At 35.1% G+C, this 18773-nt stretch overlaps 1 protein-coding gene across 2 annotated transcripts in view; it reads right to left on the reverse strand.

Annotated features, from left to right (window-relative positions):
• nes (lysophosphatidylcholine acyltransferase 3 protein nessy) overlaps nt 1-18773 on the reverse strand; it is a 68178-nt gene that overhangs the window by 36795 nt on the left and 12610 nt on the right. For both annotated transcript variants that reach the window (XM_067130163.1, XM_067130164.1), the window contains exons 5-7: nt 17235-17375; nt 14900-15040; nt 14636-14744 (exon numbers count right to left, since the gene is read on the reverse strand). In XM_067130163.1, coding sequence (XP_066986264.1) covers nt 14636-14744; nt 14900-15040; nt 17235-17375 — 391 coding nt within the window. The remainder of the gene's footprint in view (nt 1-14635; nt 14745-14899; nt 15041-17234; nt 17376-18773) is intronic.

An 18773-nucleotide genomic window follows, 5' to 3' on the forward strand; every position in this document is an offset into this window, starting at 1 on the left:
GTTGTGCTGCTTCGCTTCCCAGGATTATATATCTTTTGCCTATTATGATATAATTTAGTTAAAAATGATTTGTTTAACCAGACCTCTGAACTCTTTTAGGGTTCTTCTCGGGCTGGGAAGCTAAGCTACAAATTTTATCATTTGCAAACATTTGTTCATTCCTTGCTTTACCCCAATGTATTGTGCTTGAGCTGAGTGTTTTTATCACAAATTGAGCATCATTTTGCCTTTCAGTCAGTAGCAGGCATCCCATCGCTGTTACTGTCAGTACTAGTTTCTTCTAGTTTTTAAGCAAGCTTGATATTCATGAGATTCATTCTAGTCAAGTCTACATTCTTCCTTAGTTTGTTCAAGTTTTGCCCCGGGTTGACAGAGGAGCTTTGTAGAGGAAGTTTTGCCTTATTTTTATTCCTTAACAAAGGTTATTGGTGTGTTTACTCTATAGAGCGTGTTGCCATTTTTGGTAGTAAGCAGTAATGGTTATCATTGGTATTTCTATCTCAGCTCTTCAATATTTCATAATTATTTTTGCATGTTTAGTATTCTAGAGATATTTTTTTTTATTGTGAATTTTATAAGTCTCCTTAATTATGAAAAAGTTCAGAGATTTATTTTTCAACATGCTTCAGCACACTTGTGTAAACAAGGATGATAAGGTCTGAAAACTCTTTTGTGTCATCCTTGGACAAGGACCTACACTTAAAATGACCTTCATATAGGGGCTAACACTGTTGCCTCACCATACCTATTACTGTGTAGGCTGGACTGTGGGTAACATGTTCCTCTATACACGGCAGCAAGTGTCTAGATGTTATTAAGTTCACAAAACATTGTAATTTGTGCAACTGGTGTTTAGGCTTACGTGGTATGCCTTGCAATATGCTTTTATCATGTTTTATCATGGACCTAAAAGAGCTTTAAAGTGGTTGCTTGGATCAGGAATGTGAAGGCAGTCTTACCTGCCACACCAATGGGATCTATGCCTTTCACAGAATTGTTATAATAAGTGCACTTGAGTTAACCAGAGGTTTCAGCTCCAGAGTCTTCTGCTTCAGCTTCTAATCCAGTGGTAATTACTTCACTCCCTATAACTATAAGAAATGTTTCTCCTCAAGTGACACTGGTCCTATTCAGCTCAAATAAGTGCCACTACACGCTATTCTAGTCCTAATGCAGTTCACTAAATTGCAGCCATCACACACACCTATGAGACAGCTTATAGTCTCCATTTGAATGAGTAATTTAATTATTCTTATTGCATTAACACCTTCAACACCTGACTGTGAATATCCTCATTCCACACCTTCCTTTTTTCTGATTCAGACAGGAAGTACTCACTCCACTGCAGAGGAAGCAGCATTTGCCATTACCATACAAAGCCATCCCCATGACAGCTAAACCATTACCCCATCAAGCTGACCTAAAACAAAGAGCCCAGTCAAAAGTTGATTAGGAGTATCTTAAAAGGAGTGAGCAGAGGTGACAAAATCTTTGGCATCTTAGGATGAAAGCCACCATTGCAAGCACAACCACAACTGAGCTGATGGGCTAGCTAGGCTCTGCAGTCAATAGAGTGGCTGTGAAAAACTTAGGGATTTCCAATCCTGCTCAAAAAACTCTCTACTGCACACCTGTGAAGAGAGAGAAGCAGAGGTACCAGTAGCCAGTGAAATCTCACTACATCAGTGATAGACAGGAACCAGATTCCACAAGGATCCTAGTTAAGAGACTATGCTCTTCAATTCCCATCAGAACTTCCTCCTGCCAGAGGGCATTCTTTTGTTCAAGCTGGAAGGACCATCACTCTGGGAACAGTATCCTTAGTAAGGGGAGGAGCAGCAGCCAGTTAGGGGTCACCAGAAATTCTAGAGGTCAGGTCTTGAGACCAAATCAGGACACAAACACTGGGTGATGCACATAATCAGTAAAAGGTATATGATTTTCTACATAGAATCCTGATCTCAACTGCCTTTACAGCCAATTAGATTTAGATTAGATTTGGAGAAGTATCTGGCCTTGGACAATGAAGTGAAATCAGAGTGGGAAAAGCAGGCATAGTTCAGTTTCCAAGACGTTATGGGGGTGGCACCCCAACATCAACCTCAGTCTGCTGAACCCCCATCTCTAGCTGACCCCTGCAAGATGGGGACAGTACGATATGTAAGGTACTTACTGTCAGTCACTGCCCCTCAAGTTTTCACTAAGACTCTCAAATCAAGTTGCAGCATGAATGCACATGAAGAGGACAAGGCTTTAAAGGTACCTAAATGACTGGCCTGTCCTAAGCCTGGTTGAAAATATATATTTGAGAGAAACTGCTCACAGCTGCCAGATAATAATGGATGATGGAGTCATTTTAAGGGAAGAAGATCCTTCCTGCTGTGGCTGTCTGCAACCACATCACTTCACCAAGGGACAAACTTGAAATGATCTTGTTCTCACTGACTGCTACCATGACTTCTAAGTATGCTACTGTGGAGTGAAGCCTTGAGGACCTAGAAGAACTGCTTCAACTCTTAAGAAATTCATGTGGTGGTGCTACTCCTGCCTACCAAATCATAGAAACCTGGAAGTCTAGCAAGTGGGTTTTGTAACTTTGTGTTGACACACATGAAAAGAAGATACGGATAGGGCGGAACTAGTTAGACTCATATCCTAAGGTTTTGAGGGTCTTTCCATAAATGGAAAACTTTTCAGATATTATCTGAGACAAATGGTGGCTGTCTGGTTGCATTGCAGTTGACCATGATCTGTTAAAGCTAGAGGAACAAATCTTGAACTGATTGCAAAGGACCAATGATCTTTCAAGACAAAAACATTTATCAGAATTTTCCACATCTTGGCATGAAAGCCTGTTCTCTTGTGGAATTCCTGAATCAATCTGAGCAACTTCTGGATTTGTTTTCCATTACGCAAACAAGGCATAATCTGTGCCATTACCTATGATTTATTCTATATCTGATTCTCCCAACTGACCTGGAGACATAAAGAATTATGTATGTTGAACCATAATATGTACTTGGAATCCTAAATTCTGTGGAGGAATAAGGGCACATACAAATCCATCACACAGCAATAAAATGAAAATGCTTACTTCCATAAGCCACACAAAGCAGTGAACATAAAAAGCAGTAATACAGAACATGGGTAGTGCATCCAAAAATGTGGTTAAAAAACATATCAACCCAAAAATCACTACAAGAAATAAAGTAGATTAAGGAAAACCTGATCACTTACCATGGAATCTAGTAATTAGAGAATTTGACAAATAGTAAATTTCCCTAACAGCGAGTAAAAATGTCTGTCCTTAACCATCAATTTACTACTTTCAGCTACTCTTTTAACACTCAGTTTATCTGTCCTTAGCTTTGCATTATGCATAAGTAAAAATATATCATTATAATATGTATAGGCAAAACTGGGATACCTCCAATGCTTCACCAGTGTTAAAGTAAGGCTAAAGAAAATGGAAACCTTCCCATAATATTGTGTATACTCAAAAAAAAAAAAAAAAAAAAAAAAAAAAAACTGTATGTACAAAAGAGAAGTTTAATAATCGAATATAATTGTGCCAGTATGAAACTTAAAGTATTAACAACTTAAGGAATTAATCTATGATACCCTTTTCGTCTAAAATTTCCAATTTTGATATCAACTCAACAAACCAAGCAAGGCTATGAAATTAAATTCTGTCTTAAAAATATAAGCAAACTCAGGCAAAATTTATGGAGCAAATACAATGATTCATGTTAGTTAACAGTACTGTATACAGAACTTTCAAGGAACTTTGCATTTATAAGCATAAAAGAAAACTTCTAAAGGCATCAATTTACCTTGCAATGCAACTGATTCTAGAAAAATGTCATACAAAATATGAGAGACCAATAAGAAACACAATAAGCATAAGCAAAATTAACAGTGCTGAACTTGCAATGATTGTTTATGCACATGATTCTCACCAAAAATAAGGTTAGCATGATTTGCTGCTTCATAAATTACACTTAAAAGAGTGCTAAAGAGAAATATCAGTAACAATAGAGCATTACCACAAAATAAAATTTCAAAGAAATTTTGTGGTCCAAAGACACAAATATCTTACTTTAACTTATGCTTACAGGGCAGGTTAAAGGTGATCACCCACAGAAGCAAATAGCTGCTCACAACAGTATGACAATTTCTCTTTATTGGTGTTTGTGCTGCTTCTCCTTCACCTTACTGTCTCCACATGGTGATTTAAGGATTTGGAAAACGCAATGAAAATTTGCAATATGCTTTCTCCCATATTCTCCCTTCATCCTTTCTTTGAATTCTTCATCTTCAACAGCCTCTATTTCTTGCATTCAACACTGGTTATTAAAAATAATCAAGTCTAGAAGAAGCAATAATCACACCAACATACCCAAGAAAACCCCTAGGCAGGTCTTGCTTGCACAAAATCTTAGGAGTATATGTAGTGAGTATGAATGATGTGAACAAGACCAAAAAGTCATCTCTTCATTCCTTCCTTGTGACTGATATTCATATAAACAAGTCACAGAAATTTGAAGAAAAACAGCAATTCTAAGTACTCTTACTTGAGAGCTATTGGACATGGTCAAGTTCCTGTTTTGGCTTTTGTACAAGCTCACAGGTTCACAACTTACTGATACATAGGCCTCTTAGCTCTACTTGAGTTCTAAAAAGTGTTACACGAATTCCAATGGATTCAGGATTAAATAGCACACGGAGGAATTCCTGCCTTTCACCTCCGACTTTAAATTTCAATATCCACATCATAGACTTCCAAAGCCTTCATATCTTTCTGAATATGAAAAGAGAGCAGTTGAAAAAATGAAGTCTGGCAACAACCTTCCCTTTTCTTGGTACCATGATAGCCATGATGATCTTTGCCATTCTATAGATGCAATACCATACCAGTAAGGAATCTTTGAAATAGGCAGTACCATTGAGATACCATCTCGTACTTTTACTGCCAGCATTAAGTCCTTTAAGTCCCTGTTATTAAAAAATTTGTATTACTTCTTTGGAGTCTGGGTCTGCTCTGCAAAGAACAACATAGTCCTTGGGTGCAATACTAATTTACAAATGCCAAAACACTATAGTACACGAATCCTTTACTAGGGGCGAGAGAGACAAAGTAAAGCTTCACCAATGCTTGCTGTTCCTTGTTTGTTTTCTCATCCCCAGGTCATCATAAATTTGTTCCACTTCCTTACACCAGGAAGACCAAACAAGGCCTTGTTGTTTTATAGTTGTTTACTAATGACAGCTTCAACCAGTTGGGTCTTTCATACTTGGTGTGAAACCACACAAAGTGAAAATCAAGTGCACCTCAGTGGCTGATGTCACTGTTCTGGTGTGCGCAGTTCATATCCAAGCCAAGTTGTGCCTGAATATGTTCCCAAAGATTAAACTGCTTTCCATAGAGATAAGGAACACTATGCTGTTATTTCAATAAAAAAATATTATGGTACCAAGATGTGCACCATTCTCTGATCTACTAATGGTAAGTAATCCCTTGAATATACAATCAAAACTGTGTAGGTCTTTTTGATGGAAACCAAGAATTAAGACCTTTCAAGGCCAGAGAAATTATGTTGAACCATGGTAAGATGTGGTTAACTCACTTTAACAAAGGTACTCTGGGGAAACCATATTATCTTCACATTAACAAAGGTACTCTGAGGGAACCATGTTAAATTAAGGAGAATTTAAGTGCAGTAATAATCTGAGTATCATGACTTCTATGAGGCATATCTCATTAAAAAAAAATATACAAAAAAAATGCGGAAAAAAAGATAGAACGAAACTCAAAACGCCCAAATAATTTGATAAAATGAAGTGAATACTCACTGGATGAGCAAAACCATTTAATGAAACAAATACTGTAGCATCTCTCTGGATAACAATAAAGAAATCTCACAATAATCATCACACCACCTACTTGAAGACTGATAAGGATGGAAAACTTCAAGATGGAAAATGAAATGCAATTAGAAGAGTAAACATGCAAATGTTCACCTTCCATTGAAAAATATCTGAAACACTAGAGGGCCCTTTGACTCTTGACAAGATTGCTGCCTAACCATGGAATCTGAGCTTTAATAATAATGACAGAAAATGTATATGCTGTGAAGAGTTTGCTAATGCTGTTGATACCACATCATCAAAGCCAATTTTTATATATGCAATCACCTTTTAAATATATATATTGCATATTAGTTCTTTTTATTTGTTACCTTTGATATTTCATTTAATATTTCATTTGCAAAGTTGATTTTTTACATTCTACTTTCACTTTCTGAATGGTCATACACTGAGGATATTTAATACCTTGTAAATTTAAACAGCGATTCACCACTTAGTTTGACAGCCTTTAACCAGGTATGCTAGCATAAGCAAAAATAAGAGGTTTGTGATTTGTAAAGCAATTTTACATTTGCCCATATTTATCCTAGACACACACAACCTTTACTACTGAAAAGCACAAAGTCTAATGTCTACAATTAGACATTTTCACAGGAAAAAAATTGTACCTCACAATCACTTGATTATCAAAGGTTATCAGTTATTGCCGAATATTTTCCCATCGCCTCCACACACCATTACCTAAAATGACATCTAAAGCCATTCAGAGCTATAAAAGTAGATGCAATATCTTGATATAATTACTGAATTGAAGCAAGGCAAAAAAAAAAAAAAAAAATCAAAAGCTAAAGCACATGTTTTCCTTAAAGTTTCACTGTTTAGGCAAAACTTGAAACAAAGACAGGTTACACCATGACAGGCAATCATACAATCCATAATTTTCAAACACCATGAATAAAAAACTTTTCATTTATGACAGCTATTTTCTTTAACTGGAGGCTAATGGGACAGGCATTCAAAATGCTTCATGACAAAACCCGAGGCATATACAGATTACCCACAATAACAAAAAGTAATCTATATACAGTATTCCATTAATGCAAGCTTTTCACTTTGTTCTCATACTACCCATGGCATAGAGGCTTCCTGGGACTAGTGTTATCAGTTGATTAAACAAGTTTTACAAGTTTCCTGTTAAATAAAATATACTGTACAGAGGAGCTCCCTTACATAAAAAATAATTACTGTCTCCAGATTCAAAAGCAGATACATTTGGAAAGGCTAGGAATTCCATTGTTTAATAGCCAAGTTGCTTTTTCCAAGTGAGAAAACAGACCTATTATTGATATTTTACCAAATTAGTAATGAGAGCCGTTACCTCCACTCTGCAGCATCCTGAAAAATGCTTCGCAGAAGTAATAAAATATGTGATGTATTACAAAGGTGTGTGAACCTAAATTACTATAATAATATGAACCAAACTATTATACTACCTTCAAAACAGACAGCTACTTGGTAAACAGAGTAAATGGTTTTGAGAGCTGATGAAGCCAACTAAAGATCTGCCTCTCAGTTAGTTAGAATTCCACTGATTATTAGTTAGAGTTCCATTAATTATAGGACCATGAAAGTACTGCAGAACATAACTTAAAACTAAAGAATGAAGCAGGTAAGGAAAGAAGAGTAAATAAAAACGTACAATGAAAGGCAAAAATATAACAATAATATAATGAACTGCTAGTCAAATATATTAAAAATAAAGGGCAAAAAGAACTCTGGAAATAATTCCCATTACTGTACCATGATATCTAGTCCCACTCAGATCAAATTGCTCCCCCTTCTTTATGTGTGACCCCTGTAGGGAGATCGTGCCTTCAGTGCACCTCATGTGGTGCACTATAGGCATTACTTATGGTTCTTTGCAGTATCCCTTTGGCCCCTAGCTGTAACCCCCCTTCATTTCTTTTAATTTACCCCCATTCACAGTCTTTCTTTCATTTTACTTTCCACCCTCTCATAACACTATTGTTTCATAGTGCAACTACAAGGTTTTCCTCCTGCTGCAACTTTAAAACCTTTTTACTTTCAATTTCCCTTTCAGAGCTGAATGATTTCATAGTTCCCAGCACATGGTCTTTGGCTTAAATCTATACAGGGAGTCCCCACTTATTGGCGGGCTTGGTTATCAGCGATTCAGGTTTACAGCACTTGTCTAGCGACAAAAATCTGCGATTTTTGTTGTTGATATGTGCCAATTTCCACTTATCGGAGCCAATATGTACACCCCTCACGCAAACATCAGGGTCGACTGTATTTCTAATAAAATTTTAATGTAATATATTTTTTATAATGTAATTTATCCTATGTTATCAAATTTATCAATGTAGTAGCTTTCTAACTGGATAATGGTATTAATTTCTATAAATACTGCTGCTATGAAATTTCTGTTGACAAGTCATCCTAACAGTACCTAAATATGTGATAAAGAAAAAATGTTTGTGCTGAATCATTTATAATTTGCCCAGTTTTAAGACAAACTAATTCCTAGACACTTCAATCCTTGTCAGAAAGAAAATGGTTGTCAACCACTAAGCTTGCAAATACACATCCTGTCCTCCAGCAGTTAAATGGTCCATGCTTTGTGTGGTCTGCATAATCAAACTGTAAAGCTAGTGGGGTTGGGATGTGGAAATTTCAAAACAAGTACTGGATATGTATGGAAAAAATTATTTTTGAAAAATTATATTTGATCTATCACAAACCCATTACTGAGCTTATAATCCGCCTGAATTACAACTGAGGTGGGAAAGCTATACTTGCCAAAAAACTAATGCTAGGTGAAGAAAATGCAGCCATCACCCCTTAAACATGAAATGGTAGTTATGATTCCTCCTTTGCTACCTACCATCCAAATGGCAGAGGCAGCAACCCTTTAATTAGCAAAGATGGCCTGCTTAGAAAACTACATCAGCAAAGGTGACCTACTTAGCAAACTACATGTTTATTTAAAATTCTCTTATAACATGCACAAAATAAAGATGGTGAATGGATATATCAAATTACCCAAATGTGAATCTAAATGATAAAAAAATTACTGCAAAATCCACCACTCTGCAGCTAAGCCCTGCCCACTGCACGCCAGTGATTGGCTAGCTCTCAAAAGAGGAATGACGTCATACTAATTAACAGTCCATATGATTACCAGTACGGATTTAACTCCATTCGGTAATGTTGAGCTCCAAGCATGAATGATGATAACACAGATTTGAGTTCCCGAAGTTGTAAAGTCTGCAACTGATATCTCCGATAAACTATACAATGAGTTACATAACATCATTATAAAGATCTTGGATCATTCTGTCTATGGCTCTTTTTTTTTTTTTGTAATCATGCGCAGCCTAAATACACAAGCATCTTGCCTTTTTTTTTTTTTTAAATTGGTGTTGGCCTACATAAGTGATCCTCCATGTCAAATTTTAATATTATTGTGAGATTAGGCCTACATATCAAACTCTTCTATTCTGAGGCAATGTCAGGGTATTGGCCTACACATCAATTTCTTATATTTTGAGGCAATGACACAGCACAGGACTACACATCAAATTCTTATATTTTGAGACAATGACAAGGCGTATCTGTCAGAAATAGGGTAGCTTGAAATTAACATACAGTAACAGTCCAACCTAACGAATAAAGTGTATGTGAAACTGGTGAAATTTACACATACGTGCATTTATGCATACATGCGTACGTGTGTCGATGGCCATAGTACAGGCAGTCCCTGATTATCGGTGATCCAGTTTTATGGGGCTTGTCTAGTGACAAAAACTGGCAATTTTCGGTACCAATACACGCTGATTTCCACTTATTAGCACCGATAATTGGGTATTGGCGCTGATACATACCTAACAGAGGCGCTGATCTCCAGTTATGGGTGCCGATAAGAGCCAGCGATTTTCGGTTATTGGCCATTTTCGCTTACTGTCACACCATTGGAACAGAACCCCTGCCGATAACCGGGGACTGCCAGTATTTACAAAAGGGGTAACAGATTATATTACTGTGATGAGATAATATAAGGCTGAGATAATATAATTAAAACAAATGACTAAATTTCAATTTACAATACTAGGCAGTATTTTATGAATAGGTCTATTTTTATTCCACAATGTTAGGTTACCATACGAAATATTTTCAAAAACACTAAAAGCACAATAACATTAGCAACAAAAACAAGAATAACCACAACAAGAACTGCAATAAAATGGTCTGAATATAAGATAGGCCTATAATCCAAATGTGATAAGCTGCATAAACCGACAAAAAGATACAGGACATTAAAGATCTACGTCATTTTCCATGATCCTGTTATTTTGAAAGGAGATAATGTCCTTGAAGACAACTCTCAGCAAATTATATCTAGTATGACTTGTATAGCCTATCATTCTATAACTTTAAGTTAAACATATGCATATTCTAGTTTTGCAAAGTGCAGTCACTGCTTGTCATCCTACTGAATGTGGTAAAATTTCCTAAAAGCAATGTGAAATACCAGTCTGCATAGCTCTGAGACAGTCTTTGTGTTTAAATTTAAAATGGTGAACACGCTTGACAATATCAGATGGTAATTATCATTTTCCTGTGATTCAAGCGCACCGATTTGAACGCAGACATTCCCTGTGTCACCTCCATTGTCAGGTAAACTTCATTTACGAAAAAAACAAAAAAAAATTGCTGCATCGCAGAACACTCCTGACTTCACTCATATTTTCCTATTTTTTTACCGTTTTCAGGGAGATGCATACAGGCAGTCCCCTGTTATCGGCGGGGGTTCCGCTCCCGCCAGCGTGACGATAACCGAAAATAGCTAATAACCGAAAATTGGCGATAATAGCATTGATCCCTGGTTATCGGTGCTGATAACCGGGGATTGGCGCCGCTGATAAGTGGGGATCAGCGGCCATAACTGGAGATTGGTGCCGAAAACTCGGTTATCGTCGTCACTAGACAAGCGCCGTAAGACCGAATCGCTGATAACCGGGGACTGCCTGTATTATGATTTTGTTTCAGGGGATATTATAACGTTTCCTTTCGATAATCAGCAGAACATATTTTAGTTCGGTAAAACAACCATTACAAAATCAATGAAGATGAAAAGAACCACAGATTAACCAACTTTTCAAAACCATTGCCAATCAATCAGGCCCAAGGAATGGTTGTAACATAAGCAGTGGGTGGGGGTTAGCTGCAAAGAGAGGTGGATTTCACTATAGGCAACCCATAACCATCAATAAAAAAATATGAAGAATTCATTAAGAAATCAACAGCATGCCAAACGTATGAATGCTAAACCAATTAATTGCTGGAGACTGAGATTCATATGCATATGCAAGATTACTGACTAACTACCTTGACAATAAATTTAGGTTAATTAAAAAGTGTGAAACAACACTGAATCAATGTAACAAGAAAGGCAAGGGTAAAAGAGGCACCAAGATTATTAGAAAATATTATACCATTACTGTCTAATTTGAAAGCATGAAAAAATCATGGAAAGTCAATTTAAACTTGTGAACTGGTAAGCCCACACTAGCTTTATATTTTAGATTAGGCCAGGTTACTTAAATAAACAGAAAAACTAAACAAAGTAAGTAATAGAAGAGCTACAACAAAACAAGAACCTGTGTAATGAAAAGCCAACATCAGCTTTATATATTAGGGTAGCTATCAAACATAGAGAAATCAACTGGGAGGAAGAATAGAAGAAAACTTACAAAAAGCTATTGAAAAGCTTTACTTACCTATAACTTTTCAAAGGTTTTTCACTATTTTTTCTAACAGCTGACTTCCCTAAGTTTAGTATCCTCCTCTAATGTATAAAAAGCTAAAGGTCTTTGCTATCTCCCTTTCTTAATACTATTAAGTTGTACAATGATGCTATAGTGTATTCTAAAAGTCTTGGTGCCTCTGTCACCCTGGCATTGAAGATTTGAATAAAGGATAAATATTTATTACAAAATTCTAAAATGATACCTGGGAGTGCATATATATATCCTAAAACTCATAAAGCTTAGACATGACATGTTAGTCCCATATAATAAAAGAGGTTATCCTTACATCCTCTTTACAGTACACTTAAAGAATGTACTATTTTCCATTTCTAAAGGTGAGTCCAAACGAATAAAAACAGAATCTGGTTTACAGTCCTTTTTCCCTGATTGTTTAGTCTCTCAATTCTAAAATGAAAATCATACTAATCATCAATATGCAAAAGTAATAGTCACATCAGAGCACATAAATTTAAATGGTACTACAGCTTACTAAAAAAGATGAAATCCTTTCTATGATGGCCAAGGGCACATCCTAGCATATAGCATTTGTAATGAACATAGCACCACCTTATGGATCATCAGTATATTAAAAACAGAGGACAGAGAACAAGGTAATTAAGCCTTGGAGGTAAGGTAGTTTGTTATCAGCCTCTTCCTATTCTTTACTGATTGGTTATTCCATTCCAGTATTGAGCATCATCCACAATCTTCCCAAAAAAAAGAGAGAGAGAGAGAGAGAGAGAGAGAGAGAGAGAGAGAGAGAGAGAGAGAGAGAGAGAGAGAGAGAGAGAGAGAGAGAGAGAGAGAGAGAGAGAGAGAGAGAGAGAGAGAGAGAGAGAGAGAGAGAGAGAGAGAGAGAGAGAGAGAGAGAGAGAGAGAGAGCAAAAATTTACTATAATCAAATCATGATCCCAGACACTCCCAGTTCCAGAAATGTGCCAAATAAAACCCAAAGCCCCCTAAAAAACCACAATACAGTATTAGCGGAACATGCACTGATCAAAATTACTAGGAGTTTTTTGTTTGTTTTCTTGATCAACTATGCAATAAAGGTCACGAAAACTGACTATAAAAATGCAAAATAAATACTAGTTTTTTTTTTTTTTAATAAATACACTGTCAAGTAAAAATAAATGCAACATCCAAAAAATGTCTTGAATATGCACTTGCTATATGCTGTCCTTGCTACTATATATCATCATATAAATTCTACCAAGTTTCTTAAAAGTACCAAGTGCAACTTACATAGCTAAAGACAAGTTTAATTTTGACCTTTTTGCAAATTTTAACAATTATACTACAGACAGAGGATGTCAAAGAAGAATACAAAACTTACAGTTATGAAAATGGCTTTATTTCTGATCATTCATTTTCAGATCTCCTTCCCTGACAATATTGTTATGCAGGCATATGCTTTCCCTTCCATTCTTTGTGTGAAATCCCATATCAGGCTCCCTAAAATATACTTTACCATACTCAGGTAACCAATACTACAATTCTCCCCTAATCCTTTTCATACTATGCTATACACAGGCAAAGTTCTATCACTGTTCCCTCAACATAATAGTAACAAGAAGCCATATTCTCTTTTACTCCATACCTTAAGTAGAAATACATTTGTAATGCTGTCTCCATTTATATATGCCTGAATCAATCAAGGCAATGAAAAAGAAAACTCTTATGATTTAATTCTAATGGTTTTCCACAATATCTGAAGAAACACCACCCATGCTTACAAGCATGCATATAATCTAGTTAATTGCAAAGATCAAATTACTGATACCACTTTTACCATTATAAAAAAACATTCTGCTTTGCTAAACCAAACATCAATGCAAACAACCCATGCTGCCTCTATGACTATTCATTAAGTGCAGTATATGACTATGTATTACCTAAAAATTTATCAGACCACAGGTAAAGAAGCAAAGTACTCGCTGTTACATTCATTACTTTTTCCGAATAAATATTATGACAAGTTCAGACAATTTGTTGGTAAGAAAAAGAATTAACACAAGGAATAATAATTTGCAGTGTCAGCACTTTCTAAAGAAAGACTGGCCACACTACAAGCTTGAAAACAGACTAATCTGTGGTCCCTGTTGTTATTTATTGCCAGTTATACTTTTCTTTCCTTATTAGATTCCAAGTACACACTGCACCATATGTCAAAGTTTGCATTACCTGTTACACCACTTAATATTTATTCCAAACTGATCTTATTGTTTAAATTTCATCTCCCAGTTTTGTGCTAAAACATATACAGGAAGTGCTGGCTAGGAGCTGATATCAGGATATTAAAAAAAATTAACATAATATCTACCATAGCATGATTTAGAACTTCAATCATTAATATAACCAATTCTCCCTTCTCCCTTCACATTTTATCAATTCTGCAATGCAAAGCACTTAAAGCACCAAAGTACAAGGTGCTTAAGTTTTTATCCTTGTGAGCAATATTTAAAACATATTTTCTATGAGAAGACACAACCTATATTGAACTAATAATCATTCTCTATCACTATACATACTTTGGAGAAGCATAGAAACTTAAAAAAAAAATTACTGTCATTTACTACTAATTCCAATTTTTCAATGATAATTCTAATAACCTTATCTATGTACATCAATAATAGGTGTGTTATTAAAAATTATAGTAGACTTTTCTTATAGCATAATATTCTATTCTCCGCAAAATTTTAAAAAGTGCCTGATACCTTTACAGTGATACAAAACAGCAATGATCATGACAATACCTTTGAAACATTCCCCTTAATACTTAAAATATCAAAATAACCTCCCTATAGGGTAAATAGCCTACACAACTGATAACTAGTTAGCTAATACAACCAATTTGATATTTGCACTACACCTGAAATTACTTTCTGTAGAAAACACTATTTAGTAATGTACATAATAAAACAAACAGTACTAACCTGACATAATGCAAACTCCTTCTGCAATCAGCCAACAGGATATATACTTGTAGAGAGTTATTTTTGCCCATACACCCACCACAAGATGTCTCTGCCACAAAGGTAAAGCCTGCAACAAAGTAGCTTCAATAAAATCTAAAAAAAAATGCAACAGTAAGAAAATCACACTTGAAATTATATTTCCCCAGTCAACTGATAAAACATCATTTATATTAAAGACATCATGTATACCAAAGACATTAATACTGTATACCATAATCTTACATAATATTCTGTTGAATTGATGAACTCATCAGGTACGTAGCCAATGCCCACTTGGTATACAACCAAGTAGAACAGACCCAAACTGCCTCGTAACAATCCAGGAAGCAAACAAGGAGGTAATTCACAACCAACTAGGGATCCCTGCATTAAAAATAAACAAACTTCAGTTTACTAGCATAGTACTGTACAGTTTTCTAGTACATAATGTATAAGCTTAATATACAACAATCATATTTAATGTAAAGAATTTCTAACTCCCTTCTCTTTGGACTTCTTGTTGCCTTAACTTGTACTCCTATGCGATGTTTATTCAAACATTTTGTGTACTTCTGAACATCATACACAAGATACCATACAGCATATAAGATGCAGAGGCTCACAATTTGCAGCTTATAATGATAGTTCCAAATCTCCCTCAAGCATAGGATTTGTTGCCATATCACCCAATTACACATTAATTCTCTTTTCCAAACAACATACCTATATTTTCAAAGCAGAACTATGTGCAACAGATTAAAAATATGCCACCATAGAAATTTATTTTCAGTGTCACAAGGGCCTACAGAAGCATTTAAAAATTAATTTCCTAAATATTTTTATCCACAGCAAATCAAGTTTCCTTCTAGAAATTATGTGAGGCTTGTGCCAATGTTGAAATCTATCAGAACCCCGTGCGTGTAGATATAAAGGCCAATAAAGCAGCAAAAAATGCAACTGCTGTTCTATCACCAGATCTTTAGTAATCATTTTTGGCAGCAAATATCATCCCTAAAACCCGCCATATTTATGGAATATGGAATAATGAATCTGATAACAAATAAAAACTGATCAAGACCACTGTTGGATTATGGCATTCTACAAACCAAATGCTGTGCCACATGGATGAATTTTATCTTGTCTCTGAGCTGATAAAACTTTTCTGGCATTCTTTGTGAACTGCCTGTATGCCGAGAATACCAACAGTTAACAATAAAATTTGAGAAACTGTAAGTGCTACCAGACTTTAAATTCTATTTAAGAAAAACCCATCTGTACAGCTCTAAGGGAGTTGAGTATTTGAACTGTTTTCTGGTTGAACTGCCCAATAAAAAAAAAAACCATTTCATAGGTTTACTACTCAATGTCAGTCAGTACATGAAATACAATTATCCATCAATAATTAAAAATGACATACATAAACTACCATGTCTCCATCCACACTAAGTATTTTATGCTGATACAGGTGGTTATCATTTATCTAAAAGAAATATTATAAACATTAACTAGCTACACTGCTTGGATATGCAGTATAGGTACCAATGACTATGAAGTGAACTGCATTTGTTTCACATTTTTCATGAAGTGTACCTAAACAACAACTATCTAAATGTAAATGTGCAAGCGCACATGGATAAATTAGTGCCAAGCCCTCAATCAGATTCACTGTTTATCTGTCTGTGCTATTGTATGAGTACAAACATACAAGAGGGATTGGCTATTGCTCCAGCTGAGCTTAAAAATTCACATAACGTGATATTTTTAAAGGAATTTCATAAAAATCTAAACTTATAAAAACATGAACACTAACAAGCAAGCAGACCTAACTGAAACACCAAGCTCACCTCTGTCAGACCAACTTAATAGTGAATAAGAACTAGCCAGCATTTTCACTCATATCAGCATAAATGAAAATTGTAATCTGTTCTTATGACATAAATTTAAGAACTTACCGGGTCGAACTTGGCAAATTGAATTTAAATGGATTTATTATCATCACAAAAAATAAATAACGTATCCAAGTATGAAGACTTCTAAGGAACATAAACAATTATTATGACAGTGATTCCATAATTACAAGGTACAGTCCAACATCATTTACTGCTTTGTATTTCATTGCTGTACATACATTTTCATTGTTGTACTGGATCTATGTCACCTAAAACAAAATATTCTTTGGTGTGACACTGTAGGAAACTTTTAATGCTCTGAGACATATCTAAATATATCTAAATAAATTATGTAAACTGGGTAATTTTTAAATCATTTACTTGACATCCAAAGAATATTTAAGTTGCCAAGATGAACTCTACTCATAAAACATTCATTCTTGTCTTGCTCTTAATCATACCCAATCTATGAACAGGGGTTTATTTTCTGAATAATAGTCTTTCATAGGCTAATGTGCAACCACTCACTAAGTAAGTATCCAATACTAGAGTATAGCAACTATTCATAAATAAAACCTAGAACAAAGACATATCAAACAACTTACACACATGCCAAGCTAGAAAAATAAAAACAAAATACTATCACAACAATGAATCAAAAAAATTTATCTTCCATTCTGAGTTTTTACCTTTACAAAATCCAGGTAACGCCTCATCGAAAACTGTGGTCCTACCATAAAGGATGCAGGAAAATACGTGTGAGCAGCTATTTCAACCAATGTTGGCGTGAAAGACAAGGCAGTTTTCTGCTGATCTCCTGATAATTTTTCCTTAAAGGGGAAAGCAGAATCACACAATAAGAATACCATACACATAGTCATAGAGCATTGAGTACTTATCAAGTTTTGCTTGCACGAGAAGACAGGCCAATGAGGGAAAAGTTTGACTTGCTGGCAATGTTATAGAGCCTAAAAATATTTACAATAAAATGACACTTAACCCTTTCGCTTACTGATGACGGCTATAGTCATCATCCTTTACCTTTTGATAGCACACAAAAAAAAAAAAAAAAAAAAAAAAAAATTGCACAAACCAGCAGACGAGGAGAATTTTTGCTCTGCTGGAGGATAATTTTTGCTAGTGTTCCAAATATTTTTTATAAATTTGTAACATGAATGTCTATTTGTTTTATGTAGTTTTAGATTTTCATTCTATATTTATATTATTTATCTTTTTTTTTTTTAGAGAGAATAATTTTATATAAATATGTAACATGCATGTTTGTGTTGTTTTAGATTTTTATTCTATAATTACATAATTTACCTTTTTTCTGAGAGAGAGAGAGAGAGAGAGAGAGAGAGAGAGAGAAATATTTTTTATGCATATGTAACATGTTTGTTTTATATAGCTTGAGATTTTTATTCTAAAATTGCATCATCTATCTCTTTCTGAGAGAGAGAGAGAGAGAGAGAGAGAGAGAGAGAGAGAGAGAGAGAGAGAGAGAGAGAGAGAGAGAGAGAGAGAGAGAGAGAGAGACTTGACTGAGTGCCACTTCTACTGAAAACAATATTTGCATTGCAATAAGTAGGTACTGTAATTTATCTGAGTGTGCAATGGATAACAAATAAATAATTCATCACGGAGGTTTTTTGGCAAATTTTCTGGGGTAAAAGAGCAAAATTTTCCCATATCTTGTACACAATACTCTTTATTTCACCTACATAAATTTATTTTGGGGACTTTTTAATGCCATTGTATGGTGCAACCATTCAGCTGCCAAATGAAATAAAACTGGGCAGTCTACCTTGAAAACTGTAGGAGCTATGCATTTTTGAAAAAAAAAAAAAAAAAAAAAAAAAAAAAAAAAAAAAAAGGTATACAGTAACCATTTTTCCTCTTACTGCTTAAGTCACTGCCACTTCACATACATAGCTGTTTATAAGGGTCGTAAGCAAAAGGGTTAAATAACTAGAGAAACTATATTTACCATGCCACCAAAAAATATATGTACTGTACCAAGCACAATATGCAAAAGACTGAGTGCTCAGTTCTCAGAGGAGAAGAAACTTGATAAATTATGAATGATGATGAAATATGGAATTCTGGTTGCCTGTTTTTATTACTTATATGATCAGGTTCAACTAGATTATATTTTATCAGCTAGTCAATCCGTGTCAGTGGTCTAGGTCAACTATGATGATGAATAATACGGTTTCAAGATATCAATT

This window comes from Macrobrachium rosenbergii, chromosome 28 (assembly GCF_040412425.1).
Source record: "Macrobrachium rosenbergii isolate ZJJX-2024 chromosome 28, ASM4041242v1, whole genome shotgun sequence".
Taxonomy (NCBI): domain Eukaryota; kingdom Metazoa; phylum Arthropoda; class Malacostraca; order Decapoda; family Palaemonidae; genus Macrobrachium; species Macrobrachium rosenbergii.